Source organism: Meriones unguiculatus, chromosome 11, assembly GCF_030254825.1.
Source record: "Meriones unguiculatus strain TT.TT164.6M chromosome 11, Bangor_MerUng_6.1, whole genome shotgun sequence".
Classification (NCBI taxonomy): Eukaryota; Metazoa; Chordata; class Mammalia; order Rodentia; family Muridae; genus Meriones; species Meriones unguiculatus.
Genome location: NC_083359.1, coordinates 81,355,330 through 81,371,459, shown reverse-complemented (window position 1 = coordinate 81,371,459; position 16,130 = coordinate 81,355,330). Strand labels below are relative to the sequence as shown.

The 16,130-nt window shown below is 47.9% G+C and overlaps 1 protein-coding gene across 1 annotated transcript in view; it reads left to right on the top strand.

The window, feature by feature from the left end:
• Positions 1–5,630: 5,630 nt before the first annotated feature.
• Tnn (tenascin N) overlaps positions 5,631–16,130 on the top strand; it is a 59,458-nt gene continuing 48,958 nt past the window's right edge. The window contains exons 1-5 of the mRNA XM_060364538.1: positions 5,631–6,297; positions 7,439–7,813; positions 8,651–8,914; positions 12,720–12,905; positions 14,040–14,129. Of these exons, the coding sequence (XP_060220521.1) occupies positions 5,889–6,297; positions 7,439–7,813; positions 8,651–8,914; positions 12,720–12,905; positions 14,040–14,129 (1,324 nt within the window). The 5' untranslated portion in view covers positions 5,631–5,888. The remainder of the gene's footprint in view (positions 6,298–7,438; positions 7,814–8,650; positions 8,915–12,719; positions 12,906–14,039; positions 14,130–16,130) is intronic.

Genomic DNA, 16,130 nt, shown 5'->3' with positions numbered 1-16,130 from the left:
CTGCTATTCAAAGATGCGCACAGCCAACGCGGCTGAAGAGTGTACATCGTCGGACATTAGCCTCTTCAGCTTGAAGGAGGGCTGCGACTTTAACGTTGTTTCAATGTGTGGAAAATCACATTAAAGTAAAAAAAGAAATTGTAAGTTTTCATTATGGGTCTCTCCTCATTAGTATTCACACCTGAAGCAGATGCCCATCATGGCCATGGAGAATAGGGATAATTGCAGATCAGCTAACTATCATTCTGGGGACTGGGTTTATAAAAGAAAGTCCCCAAATTTAGATCTCATGTCTATTTTATCTTCCCATTGTGGATGAGCCTGGTCCATGGAGGCAAACAGAAAGCCTTTCTGTGAGAAATTAATTCATTCCCACAGGGATAAATGATCATTTTTGCCTATTGTTCACAGACAGCTTTTAAAGCTCTTAGCATAGGAGCTGGAGTATAAGGAGTGTTTAGAAAATAGTAGCTACTATTATCATCATTCATTGGACCCCTTGCAAAAGGCAGATTAAGATTTAGTTGATAAAAGAAAATGAGCCTGTCAAAACTCCTGAAAATGTAGTTGAGCCCCAGGGCTGAGCTGGCTGCATCATCCATTGTCTTTTCTGTCCTTGGTGGGTAGGCAGCATACAGAGACAGAGGGTTGTTGTGTAAGGCGTGAGAGCTCTTACAGGCAATTCCTGGGGACTCATTAGATCGACCCAGTGAACTAGGAACACAGGAGCACACAACCTGGAATGTGATATCATATAAAGCCACATCTTCATTCTTGACCTGTCTCTCATCCTATATGGAATGCCTCTTCAGAGAGCTCAGAGTCACGCATAAAAATGTTTGTATGAATTTGGCTCAACTGGAGGTTGGTCTAGCAGAAACAGGGCTGTCTCATATACTAGATTCTCTTGTAAACAGAGGAATGGGAAGTGGGGTCATTGGTTGTCTGAGGTCTCACTTCTGGGATGGGTCATGCCACAGTAAATTGTTCAGCCCCATGAGAACTTGATTTCTTAGACCAAGTGCTCTAGTCACAAGACTCAAAACCATTTGGGGTCGTAGTCCCATGGGAAAACCCCACAGGCTGTAGACCACCGGCAAATTATGCTCAAGAAGAGTTAATGGGAGGAAGGATTGAGGGAGTCTGAGGGGTCAAGGACAGCCCCAAAAGACCTACAGAGTCAACTAACTGGGCCCATGGGGGCTCACAGAGAATAAACCACCAACCAATGAGCATGTATGCACTGGCCCTAAGTCCCTACACATATGTAGCAGGTGTGCATCTTGTTCTTCATGTGGGTCCTCTAACAATTGGAGGAGGGGCTGTCTCCGACTCTGTTGCCTGCTTTCGGATCCCTTTCCCCTAGCTGGGCTGCCTTGTCTGGCCTCAGTGGGAGAGGATGTGCTTAGTCCTGTTGTGACTTGATGTGCCAGGGTGGGTTGGCACCCCTGGGGGCCCTTCCCTTCTCTGAGGAGGAGAGGAGGTGTAGGGAAGGGAGAGGGAGGGTGGGACTGGGAGGAGAGGAGGGAGGGGGCTGTGATCAGGGTATAAAGTGATTAAATAAATTAATGAAAAAAAGCGTGAAGTTTGCCAATGACATTTGTGACATCAGGACATCCTTAGCCACCTACTTCTTCATTTTTCTTCATGGTTCTACAAGGTCCACCCTATTATTTGAGGAGAGAATATCTTCTTAGTGACTCTACTGGAAATCAACCATAATAAAGCTTTTCTAAGACCCAGTGCAGTGGGCTCATTTGCTTGTGGTTAACCGTTAGGCAGGGTGAGGTCATGAAGAAGCAGAGAAAGCCCCGAATTAAAGCACAGAGCTTTTCTCCGGTGGCTAGAAGCTGGCAACTGCTCTCTTTGATGTAAGTAGTATTTTTATTTCTCCTGACTCAATGTGCATCTTTCTTTGGAGAGAATGAGGTGACACAGAGGCCATTCAACCCTAGTAAGGAGACCTTGGAAACTGAGAGCCCATTCTCTCTTGCTAAGGCCTGGTTGACAAGTGCCCTAGAGGGTAAAGGCCTTGGCATTCTCTGCTGTTTCCTACCTTTCCGTGGGAGGCAGTGGGACTTAAGCTACCTGTGAGGGAAGCACTATTTATCTTTCTAAGCACCAGCTTGCCCTGGTCACAGGCCAAGCAGGTCCAGGCTTCCGATACTGATTTATTGATGCTTTGTTGAATACCTGGTATGCCTTGGCTTTTCTTTCCTTTCAGAGCCTCTCTCTTGAAGGAAATATGGCAGGAAAGGATATTTGGTGTTTTTCTTTCCGAATCTACAGCATATATTGCAGAAAGATGAAGAATCCAGACACAAGGAGTATGTGATCCCAGCTCGGCTGCTTAACTAGTTGAATGCTCTGACCAAATCATTTAACATTTTGAGTGCTTGTGACAAAAATATTGTTGATCGACTGTCATCATTTTGAGGCTTAATTAAAGCTAATGTTTTTTAATTTTTTGGCCCAGTACATGCCATCTGCTAAACACACACACATTCATTGTCCCTTATTATTTAACCTACAAAACATTTGGCCAAAGCTATGCCATGTGGTTAGAAAAACAGGAGAGACCTGTATCATCTTAGCCATTGTTGTACATGAGCTGACAGGCATTCTAGGCTGGGAACAGACTTGCAGACTGGGAATTAAAGTCACAGGAGTAGCTGCAGCTAGCTACTGAGAAGAAAGAGCATGGAAACACAGAACCCTGTGACATCATTGTGCCTCGAGGCAATCCAGGGGACCATCCATCTAGGTCATGCTGAGCAGTAAATCCCATGAAAAGCCTTTCTCATAGTGTCCACAGGGGCAGCATTTACTCCTACCGCTGTCTCTTACCTTCCCACACCATTCAGTGCCCTCCTGCAATGATGCTCAGCTTCAGTGAGACGGTAGTTCCTGGGGGACCCCTCGTTTCCATGGTTTCCTGTGTATAAATGCCCTTTGCCTCGTGAATTCCTCCAGCATCTTCCCCCACTTTCCATCAGGAGCTACCTCACAAAGAATCCTCTCTACTCAGAAATGTATCGTGTGTTGTTTTTCTTGGTGAAATTTTGCGTCCCCCTACCCCCAACACTGAGAGCTGCCTGTGGTGTGCTATGCATATTAATACAGAGGATGAAGTCATGGCTTCCTCATGCTGTTCGGCAAGGAGAGGTTCCCTCCTGCCACGTGTTGAAGCCGGAGGCAGCAGCTTCCGTTCTCGCTCACACTTCACAATGCTACTCGGAGGGTTTCCCCTGCTCATCTTCTTTCGAGCAATCACTCTGCCCAGGAAAATCTGAGCTCAACATGTGCAATCAGAGAGGCTGTGATTAGCAAGGACATCTTGTTATAATTCAGGACATGCGACACGGAGGGCTCCTGCAAGAGCTTCTGGGGTTTCTCATATTTCAGGCTTCAAAAACAATGTTGAGACAGGGTTTGGATTGCCTTGCTGTGGTTTATGGCAGGAGTTCCTTCTTTTTTTTTTTTTTTTTTTTTTTTCATTTCTTAGGAACTTCCTCTTGGGGATGGGCACATCTGCACTCCATTTAGGGCTCAGGAATAGCGAACATTAGGCAGGAGGTTGGCGTTGGATGGTAGCAGTGAACCCAGAAGTTGGCTTTGTTGTCTCTATGGTTGCCTAGAGGGGACTGGGATAGTATAGACCACACTTGCTATACCCACAGTAGGTGATCCATTGCTCACCTGGGTCTAAGGACGTGTCCTTGCTTAGTAGTCACGTAACCAGCAGCAAGTGGTTATGGCCGCTGCTCCTCAGCTTCTGGCTTTAGAGTGGACAATTTGTGTTTTGTTGCCTTATCACCGGGATGAACTTTTGAATGAAGCTCTATTCATATTTCTATTACATGCCTACCTTCCAACTCATTTGCTGGCTCTCCCAATCCCACCTTCTCATGGAAGTCTCAGGCCGATTCTTTAGCTTTCCTACTTGCTTTGGTATTAAATCACTTCCATGAACTCAAATCCTTCTTCTTGCCAGACCTTCATCTACTCCAGTGCACAGCTTTTCTTCTCTCCTAGCTCAGGTTGCTAGGATCCACATGGTGTGAATGCATGTGATGCAGGGCGTGTGTAACTGGATGCTGTCCTTTCTCTTCTCTCAACTTGTACATCTGTTCTGGTTTGCCCAAGTTGCTTTCTGGGATTTGGCATGACATGGGGGAAAGGACACCTTTATTTACTCAGGGTCATCGTAGTTTTCTCCAGCTATTGTGATGGTAAATGTCTACAATACTGGACCAACACCCCTTTGTGGGAACTGTATGTGAATTCTTCAGAGACTCCCCATTTTTCCAGCTGGCATCTCCTCCTATCCTTACCTACTAGGGCAGAGAACCCCTGCTGAGCCTTGGGGCCATGTCCCAGTTGCCCTGTTGGGAGGTCTAATGAACCTTGCTCTATGGCATCAGCCTGACCTACCCTGAACTTAAGGGTAGAGTTTTTTTGTGGAACTCTACCAAGGGCCTATCACTCTTGGCTAGTTGGGCATCCATCTTTTTGCTAACCATCACCTTCCATTTATCCTGGCCTCACCAAACCTCCAAACTTTTGATAGATGCAGAGGTGCTTGCTACCTCTTTATTAGTGGAACCCTGACAGTAAGAGATGTTCCCCGATCATTCCATTTCATCTGGAGAGTGTTCCAGTGCCTGAAATATAGAAAGAGCTTGGAAGCATAAGCTGTTTTCACTGCTTTTAATAACATATGCCCCAAACAACAGGCAGAGCTAAGGATGGAGTGGCACAAATGAGTAATATGAAGACCCCTCTCTTGCAAAATAGCTAAATGAATATGAAATCCCCAGCACACAAATCAGCTAAGCTTTAGGGATATGGAAGTGCTTATTACCTTGATTTGGTCATTACACACTGTATGTATACTGTGTGCTGAATTACCTCACTGTGCCCCACAAAGAAGTACACATATGACAACAAGAGAGCCCCAGCCTGGTGCCGTTCTGGTTAGTTCTCCGTGATGACACATCCCTTCAGTACATCCGATCCAATGAGGGCATGACACGGGACAAAGAGATTTGCATCAGCACTTCATATGGACGTAGACCAAGCACACATGTGTTCTTGAACTCCATGTGAAAGAGGGCAACAGAGAGGGCTTGAGGATAAGCCGATCTTACTGGAAATCCTTATTCTCTGGTGTTCATATGCCGGAGCTGAGCAATCTCTGTACTTCTGAGCTGTGGTACCCAGGACAGCTCGCTTAACCCCTCCAGCTCCTACCTTTTGATGCACAGAAGCATGGCATGATGGTGAGCATGGGCCCGAGAGTCAGGTTGCTCAGGTTCAAATCCTCCTCCTGGGCTGGAGGTAGATGTAACTTAGTGGTAGGAACTTACATTAGTAAGCAAGAGACCCTCCCCTACGCATCGGAAGAAAAACCGCAAGACTCTGAGCAACGTGCATGCAAACGTGATTCAGCCTCGCTGTCTGCAAATAGAGGTTAAGAAAAGGTTGGTGTAGTTCAGCACAAGAGCGCAAGGTCAGGTTCAATTCGAAGACACGGGGAAAAGCGAGGGGATTAACACTAGGGCTCTCGTGATGGCTGAAGGAGTTAGGGGACACCGGATGCTCAGAAGAGATCTTGTCACACAGCAAGCCTTCTGAAATGTGCAGCTATTACTGTTCATCAAAACAGTGGTCGATATTCAGGCTGCTCTAAACACTAGGGATTAGGGAGATGAAAGGCTGGCTTAGGTGAAAACGAAGAGAAGCCCTTCCCGGTTCTGTGAACAGTGTGTGGATTCTTCGGATCTGCTAAAAAGGGCCCTTTCCTCTCAGCCAGGCCTCACGGCTTTCCTTGTGTTCTTTTTTCTGGCTCTAGGCCTCCTGGAGTGTCTTGATCCCTTTCTCCAAGAATGGGTCTCTGGGGGACGTTTGCCTTCCCCCTCGGGCTCCTGCTTGCCTCCGTGCTCCTGGCGGCTTCAGCCCCAGCCACTCCAGAGTCTCCTGGCTGCAGCAACAAAGAGCAACAGGTCACCGTCAGCCACACCTACAAGATTGACGTACCCAAGTCCGCTCTGGTTCAAGTAGAGACTGACCCACAGTCGCTCAGCGACGATGGGACATCTCTCTTGGCCGCCGAGGAGGCTGGAGAGGAGCAGAACATCATCTTCCGGCACAACATCCGTCTTCAGACACCGCAGAAGGACTGCGACTTGGCGGGCAGCGTCCAGGACCTGCTGGCGCGGGTGAAGAAGCTGGAGGAAGAGATGGCGGAGATGAAGGAGCGGTGTAGCGCCAACCGCTGTTGCCAGGGAGCCGCCGGTGAGGTTACCACCCGCTATGCACTCCACAAACACTTAGTGAGTGCCACGTGCCGGTGCCCCGGGAGCCTTGCTGTGCTGTGAGATCTTGGCGCATCACGCTCTCGGCTTTTCTCGGGGTGCAGGCCGTACCCCTGCTGGTTATTCACTGATTCAGCTCTAGGGTCATCTTAGAAGCCCAGGCAGGGAGGGCTCGGCAGGCTGGCCTCCTAGGTTAATGACACCAGACCAGAATGACCCCGGGGGCTGTCCAAGGGGGGGAGTGAAGGTACAGAAAGGAGAGAAAGGAAAGGCAGATGCCATGCTGTGAAAATTCTGCAAGTTTCTGCAACGATCCAGCGAGGATGATATACCAGCCAGCACAGTTCTGAGAACCAGAGAACATGTGTATTAAAGTGCTGGTCCCACAGTCCGTATTCAAAAACTGTAAATATTTTGTTAGTAATAAGGTACAGAGAATGGGGTCTTCTCAGCTCCATAGTTTAAGGACATGGCTGCTCAAGTGACAACGAGTGGGGCTTTTTATAGTTTTGGTTAAAGGCACCCCTAAATGCCAGGTATAAACCTAGAGGTCAGGGACACACCACTGGGATGGCGGCGGCATGATACACCCCACCCTCTGCCCCCGTCCCCACTCCCCACACCCTCCCACACCCGCCAGTAGCCCCACTTTGGAAGACTCCTTAGAGAGGGAGGATGACTCTAAGAGACAGACGGTCCTGCACTGAGCGGCCTGCGTCCAGCTTCCCTTAGCTGCGGAGGAGGGCTGGCCAAACGCTTTGGCCTACCATTGAGGCCAGGCCGTTCTGCAGTTTCTGTAGACTGATTCACAACCATTCTTCCTGAGTCCAGCTCCGTCCTCCAGATTCAGACAGGGTCCCCGGAGCCCTGCCCCTTGAGCTAGAGTTCAAACACCAGTGTAGACCATTTAAAGTCTCTTTATGGAAAAACCACCATCTAGAGAAGAGGAACCCAGTGAGTTCACCGGAGAAGCAGCTTTTTAGACAAACGAAAGAGAAACTGAGGTTTGGTTCAAGTGGAAAGAGTTTTGCTCACGGGGCCCCGACAAGATCCAGCTGTCTCTGAGCAGTCTCCAAGAAAGGAGACTTGTACTCATCGCCCATTTCTCCTCCTCCCGGCAGATCTGAGCCGCCACTGCAGTGGCCACGGGACCTTCTTCCCCGAGACGTGCAGCTGCCACTGTGAGGAGGGCTGGGAGGGCGCCGACTGCGAGCTGCCGACCTGTCCCGGGGCCTGCAACGGCCACGGGCGCTGCGTGGACGGGCGCTGCGTGTGCGACGAGCCGTACGTGGGCGTCGACTGTGCCTACGGCGCCTGCCCCCAGAACTGCAGCGGGAACGGCGAGTGCGTGCGTGGCGTCTGCCGGTGCTACGAGGACTTCACGGCCGAGGACTGCAGCGAGCGGCGCTGTCCCGGCGACTGCAGTGGTCATGGCTTCTGTGACACCGGAGAGTGTTACTGCGAGCTGGGCTTTACCGGCCCCGACTGTTCTCAAGGTGAGAACTGAGATGCGCCGCGAGGGCCACCCTTTCACTGTGGGCCTAGCTGCACTAACTCAATTGCATGCTGTCACACGAGGGTGTCTGGCCCTTTACCCTGCCTAATGATCCCCTTGGAGGGCTTAACAATAGAGATGGCTATAGAGGAAGGGTCCCCCCACCCAGGTCTCACCCCTACTCGAGAAGCTATGCAATTGGTGTGGCTTCTAGTGGGTTTCGACACCTCGGTGGGTGGGCCTCGTACCAGATCATACAAGAACTACTAACTGGACTCAGCCAGGTACATACAAAAAGAAAGAAGGGCGGGGGTGGGAGGGGAGGGGAGGAAGGACAAGAGAAGAGGGAATGTGAAGTTGGGAAGGACTGCGTTGAAGGGGGGGTTGAAGTGAGGGATAGATATGATCATGACACATTGTGTTCTCGTGTGGAATTTTCAATGAATTAAAAATAAAGAAATAAAAGGAGGTCCTGGGCCCACTGCCAGAGCTTGCCGCACAGATGCTCTTGGGGAGGTTCCGAGACTGTGTGTTTGCCCAGATTCCCCAGGGGCTGCTCCTGGTGGTCGTGGTGGTCCTGGTTCTGGCAGTGTGCGCGTGCTCAGTATTAGTGCAATCAGAGAGTAAGTTCCTGGGGAACAGGGCGCTACTTGGTTTGCATCCCGCAGGCCCACCCTCACAGCGCAGTAGGTGCTGGAGAACATTCATTTGGCCACCAAGGCTCACCCTCTCCACCCTCACCACGACTCAGTCACTGGCCCATACTCAATGGTTCTGTGTTAGTTGCTTTAAAGGCCTTCATCTGCAAACTCACCTCCCGCTCCTCTTCTGCCTGCAGTGGTGGCTCCTCAGGGCCTACAGCTGCTCAAGAGCACGGAGAGCTCCCTGCTGGTGAGCTGGGAGCCCTCCAGCGAGGTGGACCACTACCTTCTCAGCTACTACCCTCTGGGGAAAGAGCAAGCTACGAAGCAGGTCCGGGTACCCAAGGAACAGCACACCTATGACATCACCGGCTTGCTGCCTGGTACCAAGTACATAGTCACGCTGCGCAACGTGAAGAAAGACATTTCCAGCAGCCCTCAGCATCTGCTTGCCACCACAGGTGAGGACCGCTCCCGAGTCCGCGAGGCCAGGAAGGTCTTCGAGTTGCCCCACACTCCCACGCAAGCAGTCAAAGAGTGAATGGCTAGCTCCTCATGGGTTTCCAAGGCCATTCAGCAAGTTCCAGTAGGGGTGGGCGAGAAGTGGTTGGAGTCCCCCATCGCAGGTAGAGTCAGTGTTCATCGGGAAAGGGGACACAAATGGGGCACCTGAAGGTTTACAGAGTTATTTACAAAGGTCTGGACAGCATCTGGACAGCGGAACACTCAAGGGCTGGGCATTGGTACACTGGCCCAGGGGAAGCTGTAGAGAAGGCCGCTGGAAGAGGTGGTGTTGGTAGAGGTGTAGCGTCTGCTGCTCCTCAGCAGGGAGAATAAAGATCAGTGGCGTGAACTCTCCCCTGCTCTCTGAACCACCAGTGGTTCCTTCCGGCTGAACCCAAGGTGAAGGGTCTGGCAGACTTAATTCGGAGAGACAAAAAACCTGGGATACAGAACAAGGTGGAAGGTGCAGGGGACTGACTGGCTTGGGGGACAGACACAGTCTCCTCTGCATCACCTGATAACTCCAGAAGGACAGGAAGAATAAACATCACTGCTTATGTCACTGGATGCAACAGGTTCACCTTTTGGTGATCATCCAGGGAATTTAAGAGTAGACAGGGGGATAGGGGCTTATTACTTGCCGAAAGTAAGAGGAGCCCTGGAAATAACTCTCAAAGCAGCATTCTTCCTCAAACAAAGAAAGCAGGGGTAGATGGGGGGGCTCTATTCAGAAACTCATTCATAAAGGACAAGTTACAACCACATGTGAAGGTGGGCACATTCCTGAGCACACTTAAAAAAAAAAAAAGGCTAAGGACTTGAGCTCAGTCCCTAGAAACCATGTTAAAAGATGGTGCTATAATACTGGGTAGGCCAGCCTCACCTATTCAATGAGCTCCAGACCAATGTGAGACCCTTTCTCAAAAAATAAGGCAAACGGTTCTTGAGAAGCAATCCCTGAGGCTGTCCTCTGGCCTACACACACCTGTGTAAGTGTACCCACATATGTGTGTGTGTGCACGCGTGCGCACGCGCGCGCGCACACACACACACACACACGAACAAACACACAGGGTAGCTAACATTAACACTTCTGGGGCAAAGCATCTGGTGTTGTCATGCAAATGAACGACTCAGTCACTGGCCCGTACTCAATGGTTCTGTGTTAGTTGCTTTAAAGGCCTTCATCTGCAAACCCTCCACACCATCACCGTCATCACCAACTCCACCGCCATCATCACCACCAGCAGCACCAGCAGCACCCCCCAGCAGCTGTAGTGACACATGTCTGTAACCCTCGCCCTCAGGAGGCAGACGCACAAGGATCACAGGTTCCAGACCAGCTTGAGCTACCCAGTGAGACCCTGTCTCAGAACAAAACAACTTTGAAAGCACATTAAGTCATTTAAAAAGGTGGCTTTTTTCCCCTCGACGTGTGGGTAGGAACTACACTATGTGACTGCCTGGCAGGAACACTCTTTAGAAAAAAAATCAGTTTTAATGAATATTCTTAAAGCAGCTTAGACCTTTGAAGGTTTGGATCAACTTAGTTGTCTGAGTGACCGATTCATTACTTTACTCAACCCTCGCTCTTTGAGGACCCACCATGTGCCAGGAGCTGTTGTAGGTGCTGATAAAAATGCACTGCCTTCACCCTACTCTAATTCCCTGGGGAAAGAACCGATGGATAGGATGTTGTGTAGCCATCTTTGCAGAAACAGAAGGTTGCCTGTCCTATTTTGGTGGGGGGACTATGGTGAGCTATAGTAGATCAGAAAGGCTTTGAGAGACAGTTTTAGGCCAGGCCTTTGTCAGCAATCACTAGAAACATCCCTGTAGTTGAGCAAGTTGGATTTTGTTGTTTATTTTATTTTAGGACAGGGGGTCTCAGTGAGAATGTAAGGAAGGATTGGTTTTAGAATATTGGGTTGAATTAGATAACACGGGGGAGCAGGGGTTTGTTTTCATTGGGATATTGTTAAGAAGTGGGGCTAATTCTGTGGTCAGGCATCTTGGGGACTTCTGTCCAGAAAGAGGGCTCAGTAGAGACAGCCAGTGTTGTGACTGGAAAGAGGTAGCTGCCTTGCCTGTTAGTTAGGGGAGAGGACATTGTACCATCTCTGTGGACAGTAGCCTTGCCTTCGTCTGTGTTCAGACACGGTCATAGAATGGCTTTGTTTTTGTCTCACTTGTGCGTGTTTGCGGAGTGTCCTTGGCTCTCGCTCCTGCTCTGAAACGGTTTATGAGCATAGCCCTGAGAGCCAGGCCAGCTTCCGAACAGCAGGGGCTGCTTTGTCAGTAGCTGTATCTGCTACAGTCAGGGCGATGTTGAGAATCCCAGGGAAGTGGAGGAACATTTGCTCAAAGCCTTAGCAGCCTCTTCTTAGAGTCTTTCTCTGACAGTTTGTAAAACCCTACTGTGAAGTTTGTCTTTCTCTCTAAGCTGATTCAAGTTCAAATCTATCTTCCCTGCACCTCAGGGAGCTTTAGACCCAGTAACACTATTCCCATCTTGAACATTCTCCTTAAGTCCTTGCTTTTTTCTTCTTCCTTTTTTTTTTTTTAATTTGTGAATTTTTTCCAATTTTCTTAAGCCACGTAGGACCTCTTCCACAATCCTTGAGTTACCTTCTGACCTTTCACTTAGGGAATCCTCTTTAAAAGAATCTGGGCCTAGCAGGTAGGAGCTTCAGGTGAGGAGAAGGGCTCTGAGAGGTTCTTTGTCTATAGAAGAGAGAGTCTGAAATACTCAGAACTGAGGGACCTTGGGATAACTGAGTTCATATTCTGCCCAATATGAAAGTTCATATATCTTTGTCATATATCCTTGACAAGCGGTCAGCAGAACAGCTGGAAGTGCTTCTAAGATAAAGGTGACAAGGATTTGGAACGGGGCAAGGCTGAGAGTCTTGAATTTTTTTTTCTGTCTCACACTTTTAGAGCAAGCTCTATCAGTCCGGGATACAGCTATTGCAATTTTAAGCATTCACAAAAGAGCTCAGTTGCTCCCTCCCAAAAGTTTTCCCTTAGAGTGCCATTTATTTAAATTATAATTTCAGTCTTTCCCCCCCCCAAGTAGCAGGGCAAATGTTTAACCCTATGTACTCTACTGTGAACAAAGACAGGCGTATGATGAGCATTCTTTACAGAACAGGGCAATGGGGCAGCATGAATGCACCAAGGACCTTGTGAAAGTATTACAGTTAGATAGAATGTTCTGTAAAGATATGGGGAAGGACCAAGTTAAAAATCACCTGCTTTGTAGTTTTGCCTTGGGTTAATCTATAGAGCATTTGAGTGCCATGGACTCTAATTTGGGAGTTAGAGGAAGGATCTGGTTGTATTGGAATTGTTATATATTGAAAAATTGAAATACATTGCCCCAGTTTTACATGCATCTATTCCTGTGGCTATTGCCAAGGACAGGGACTCTGTAGCCAAAGGGAGAACTCCAGTTCAGAGTAGCTGAGCCTTGGGCTGGGCATTATGGATGCTGGCCTGAGAGGAGCAGCTGCTGCTTGGTCAGAGTCTGTATGGGAGGTGCATAGCAGGATAAGGAGCAGAGTCTTTCTGGGAAGAGTCTACCTTCTGTGAACAGCCTCAAGAGGCAGCCTGCTGCTCCCTGGGGAGCTGTAAGACTCCTGTTAAAGACTGTGCCCTGAAGCTGCAGCCAGGAACGGGAGCTGACTTAGTGGCCAATGGCCTGTTGTCAGACCTCTGCACTCAACCACTCTCTCTTTTCTTCTTTGACCTCTGTTCCAGATCTGGCTGTGGTGGGCACTGCCTGGGTCAATGAAGAGACTGAGACGTCCCTTGATGTGGAGTGGGAGAACCCTCTGACTGAGGTGGACTATTACAAGCTTCAGTATGGGCCCTTAACAGGGCAGGAAGTGACTGAGGTCACTGTGCCCAAGAGCCGTGATCCCAAGAGTCGATATGACATCACGGGTAAGAGTCTACACTGGGAGATTCCAGTTGTTGGCTGCAGAAGACAAGATGGAGGGAGACAGAGTACACTGGGCCTTAAGGACCACACTTGATTCTAGACATAGATACAACTTTTTTGGGCATCTGATGTCTATGTGCCAGTGTTTCAGGGATAGAATCCCAGGACACTTCATTAACAGTATGAGGGCCTGTGTATATTTTAGGATGTGTTTGATGGTCTATACATACTTCTTTATACATACTTCTTTTGGAGGATGGTTGCAGGAGGGTAGGATGGAGAGAGAGGAAGATATTGAGAGAAAGACATAGAAAGAGAAAGAGAGAGAGAATTGATTTGCTGAGTACCATGCAAGAAGGGTTGCGTTAGCCATGGGGCGGGGAATCACTTCTTAGATGACTAAACTCACTCCAGTAAGACCCGGAACTCAGGAAATAGGGATGTAGGGATGGATCAAGTTTTGTAACACATGGAGTTTCTATACTTTTCAAGGTCTACTTCAGAAAAGTAATACATGTGGTGCACAATCATGAGTTCAAGGCTAGGCACAGCTCGGTAGTAGAAGCCATCTAAATGAAGGATTCTCAGGCTCATTTGCCTCCTGGTCCGTCCTCCGGGTCTTCATTCCGCTGCCTACGTCCCCAGTTCCTTTTTGACAGACAACTTGCAGCTCTCCATGTTTGTGGAGAATGAGTGTGTGGGCCTCATAGACGCAACTGTTTGTTTTCATTTTGCTAATGGAGTCTAAATGGTTGTGTCATCAGGAACAAGCACTCAAGTTCTTTCCACAGGGAGATAACTTAGCCCAGATTTCCCTCTTTCTTCTATTACAAGAAAGAAGTTTTGAGGAAATCTGGTTGGTAGGAGCTGGAAAACATTTGGGCTATAAATAAAATTGGAAAGTAAGTATTCAATAGCCCACGGAGAACAGGAGCCCCAAGGACTTTGAACCATCTGTTTCCTACCCCTTCACATTCTACTGATCCCAGGGTTAGTTATCTGCCCCTGCGGTTTGGGGGGGGGGGGTCAGCATAAATCTTACCTTCACAGGGGAACCCAGGTGGAAGCTGAGTGGGAATGGGGTCTGGAGCCCATCTGCACACCTGTGTTGGTTGCTTTTTTTCTTTTTTCCCTAGGTCTGAAGCCTGGAACGGAATATAAAATCACAGTTGTCCCCATAAGAGGCGATCTGGAGGGAAAGCCGATTCTCCTGAATGGCAGGACGGGTATGGAGGTTTAATTGTCTTCACGTTCTCAAATTTTTCTTGTCCCTGGGTGACAATTTCAGGATTTCCATGGAGAGAGGCTGCAGCTTTCTGGCTGAGTATCTGTACAGAGGAGCAGAAGAACAGAAGCAAATTTCTCCTGTTTCACTTCTTTTCTTGCTGTGGGAAAACCTTCCTGGGATCTTGGAGTCAAAGGGACTTTACTATCCCTGATGCCTTTCTTCTGATTTTGGTTGTTTCAATCACTGAATTATTGTCTCAAGGCACTTAATAGGCTCCCTGAGGACAGAGGTGCTAGACTATTTGTATTTGTTCCTAAAGTCCACACTCAAGCAGTCTGCTTTCAAATGGGTGATGCTGTTTAAGGTTCTTACGTGGGAGTCATGGTATAGTTAGCATTTGTTTATTGAGAATACTTAAAAGATGTTATGCAGCAGTAATTTGTCATGGATCAACTGGAATGGAAGTTGAAAACACTGTAAGCTTAAATGCATTTTGAACTGTGGGCCTCCTCAGTAATTGTGTTCCTGCCTACATAGATCAGGGTCTGGAAGACGCTAGTGATTAGAGCCTACCAAGAAAGAATCTTTTAATTTTAAGTTTTTCTTTGAATGTGCTTTCATTCTTTCCAGTTCTGTCTTAGAAGTAGCTAGGTAAGGAGGATGAGACAGCATAAGGGCTGAATTCACCATTTCAGCTTCCTATGAGATGGTTGAAGTTTGCAAAAGTTAGAGAGCTGGGTAATTATAAAGAAAGAGATGTGATTTGATTTATGATCCAGACAAGATGGATTGGGTAGTCTGCCTAAATTGTTGATGAGCTATTTGAGTGAGTCAGAAAATGGCAAGCCCTTCCCTTGCTTCCTAAAGCTTTCTCTGTGGCTTGATTAGAAGGTTGTAGATCAATTGAAAGTTTGCTTGTGCCAGGCAGCAATTCCCCTCAACATTTTCCATGAGTTTTGTCATTTAGTTCTCACAGTCAGTCTATGGATAAGCTACTACTATTATTTCTAGGCCATATGCATAAAAAAAACTGAAACTTAAAAAAGTGAATGTTAGGATTGCCCGGCCAAAGGCAGAGATGGATTTGAATGAAGGATATGCACCTCTAGGCCTTGGAGCTTAGCCACAGAAGAAAGTGCTTCCTAGTTGACCCTTCTGTGAGAGATGAATATGTTTTCTCCACTTACACAATCAACACAACACACAACACTTGGCTATTAATGTGTGTGTTTTTGGATTATTCTCCAAATGCCAAGTAATTCACCATCAGACACCAACTGGGTGTCGTATAAGTCAATTCACTTCTAATAGTACCCACTAGAAATAGTGTTAGATTTGGACTGATGGGTCAGACTTAAAAATGTGTTCAAAAAGGCACTGGAGGATCGCTTTCTTAGGATTTGAAACGACAATAGGGAGACCAGTTGTAAACCCGGCAGTTGTGGGAGGGGGTGGATGGAGAGGAGGAAGATAAAGTCTGAGTTAGAGTTTAAGAAAGCTGGTGTGTTTAGCAGTGTAGACTGGCATGTCGCTGCATGGTAAAGGTGAGGAGTGCTTCAGAGGACGAGTGAGAAAGCCCAGGATATCGGGGAAAGCACACTTTGAGTTTTCTTGGTATCAGAGAGAGAGAGGGGGTGGGAGGAAGAAGGAGGAGGAGGAGGAAAAATATCTTTTTTTTTTAGTTTGAACTCAAAAGAGCAGGCAGGCTTAGTGGGACTGATAAATACATCATCTCATTAAGGGGATAATTATTTCTCTCATCACCTTATCATGTATTCAGGTGAATTGGCTTTCTGTGGGCTAAATTTTTGGCCAGGAAATTTAAGGGCCCCAGCAGATTAATTTTTAGGGGAGAGACAATAGCATGTTCTGATTTTTCCAGATGATTAGAATGTCAGTTTCCACCCAGGAAGAGAGGTGAACCTCAGCTTCCATTCTTTTGACAGGAGTGGGGTGGGGTGGGGGGGAGGCTTGCTTTCCCTTACATGGGATTTAGGGA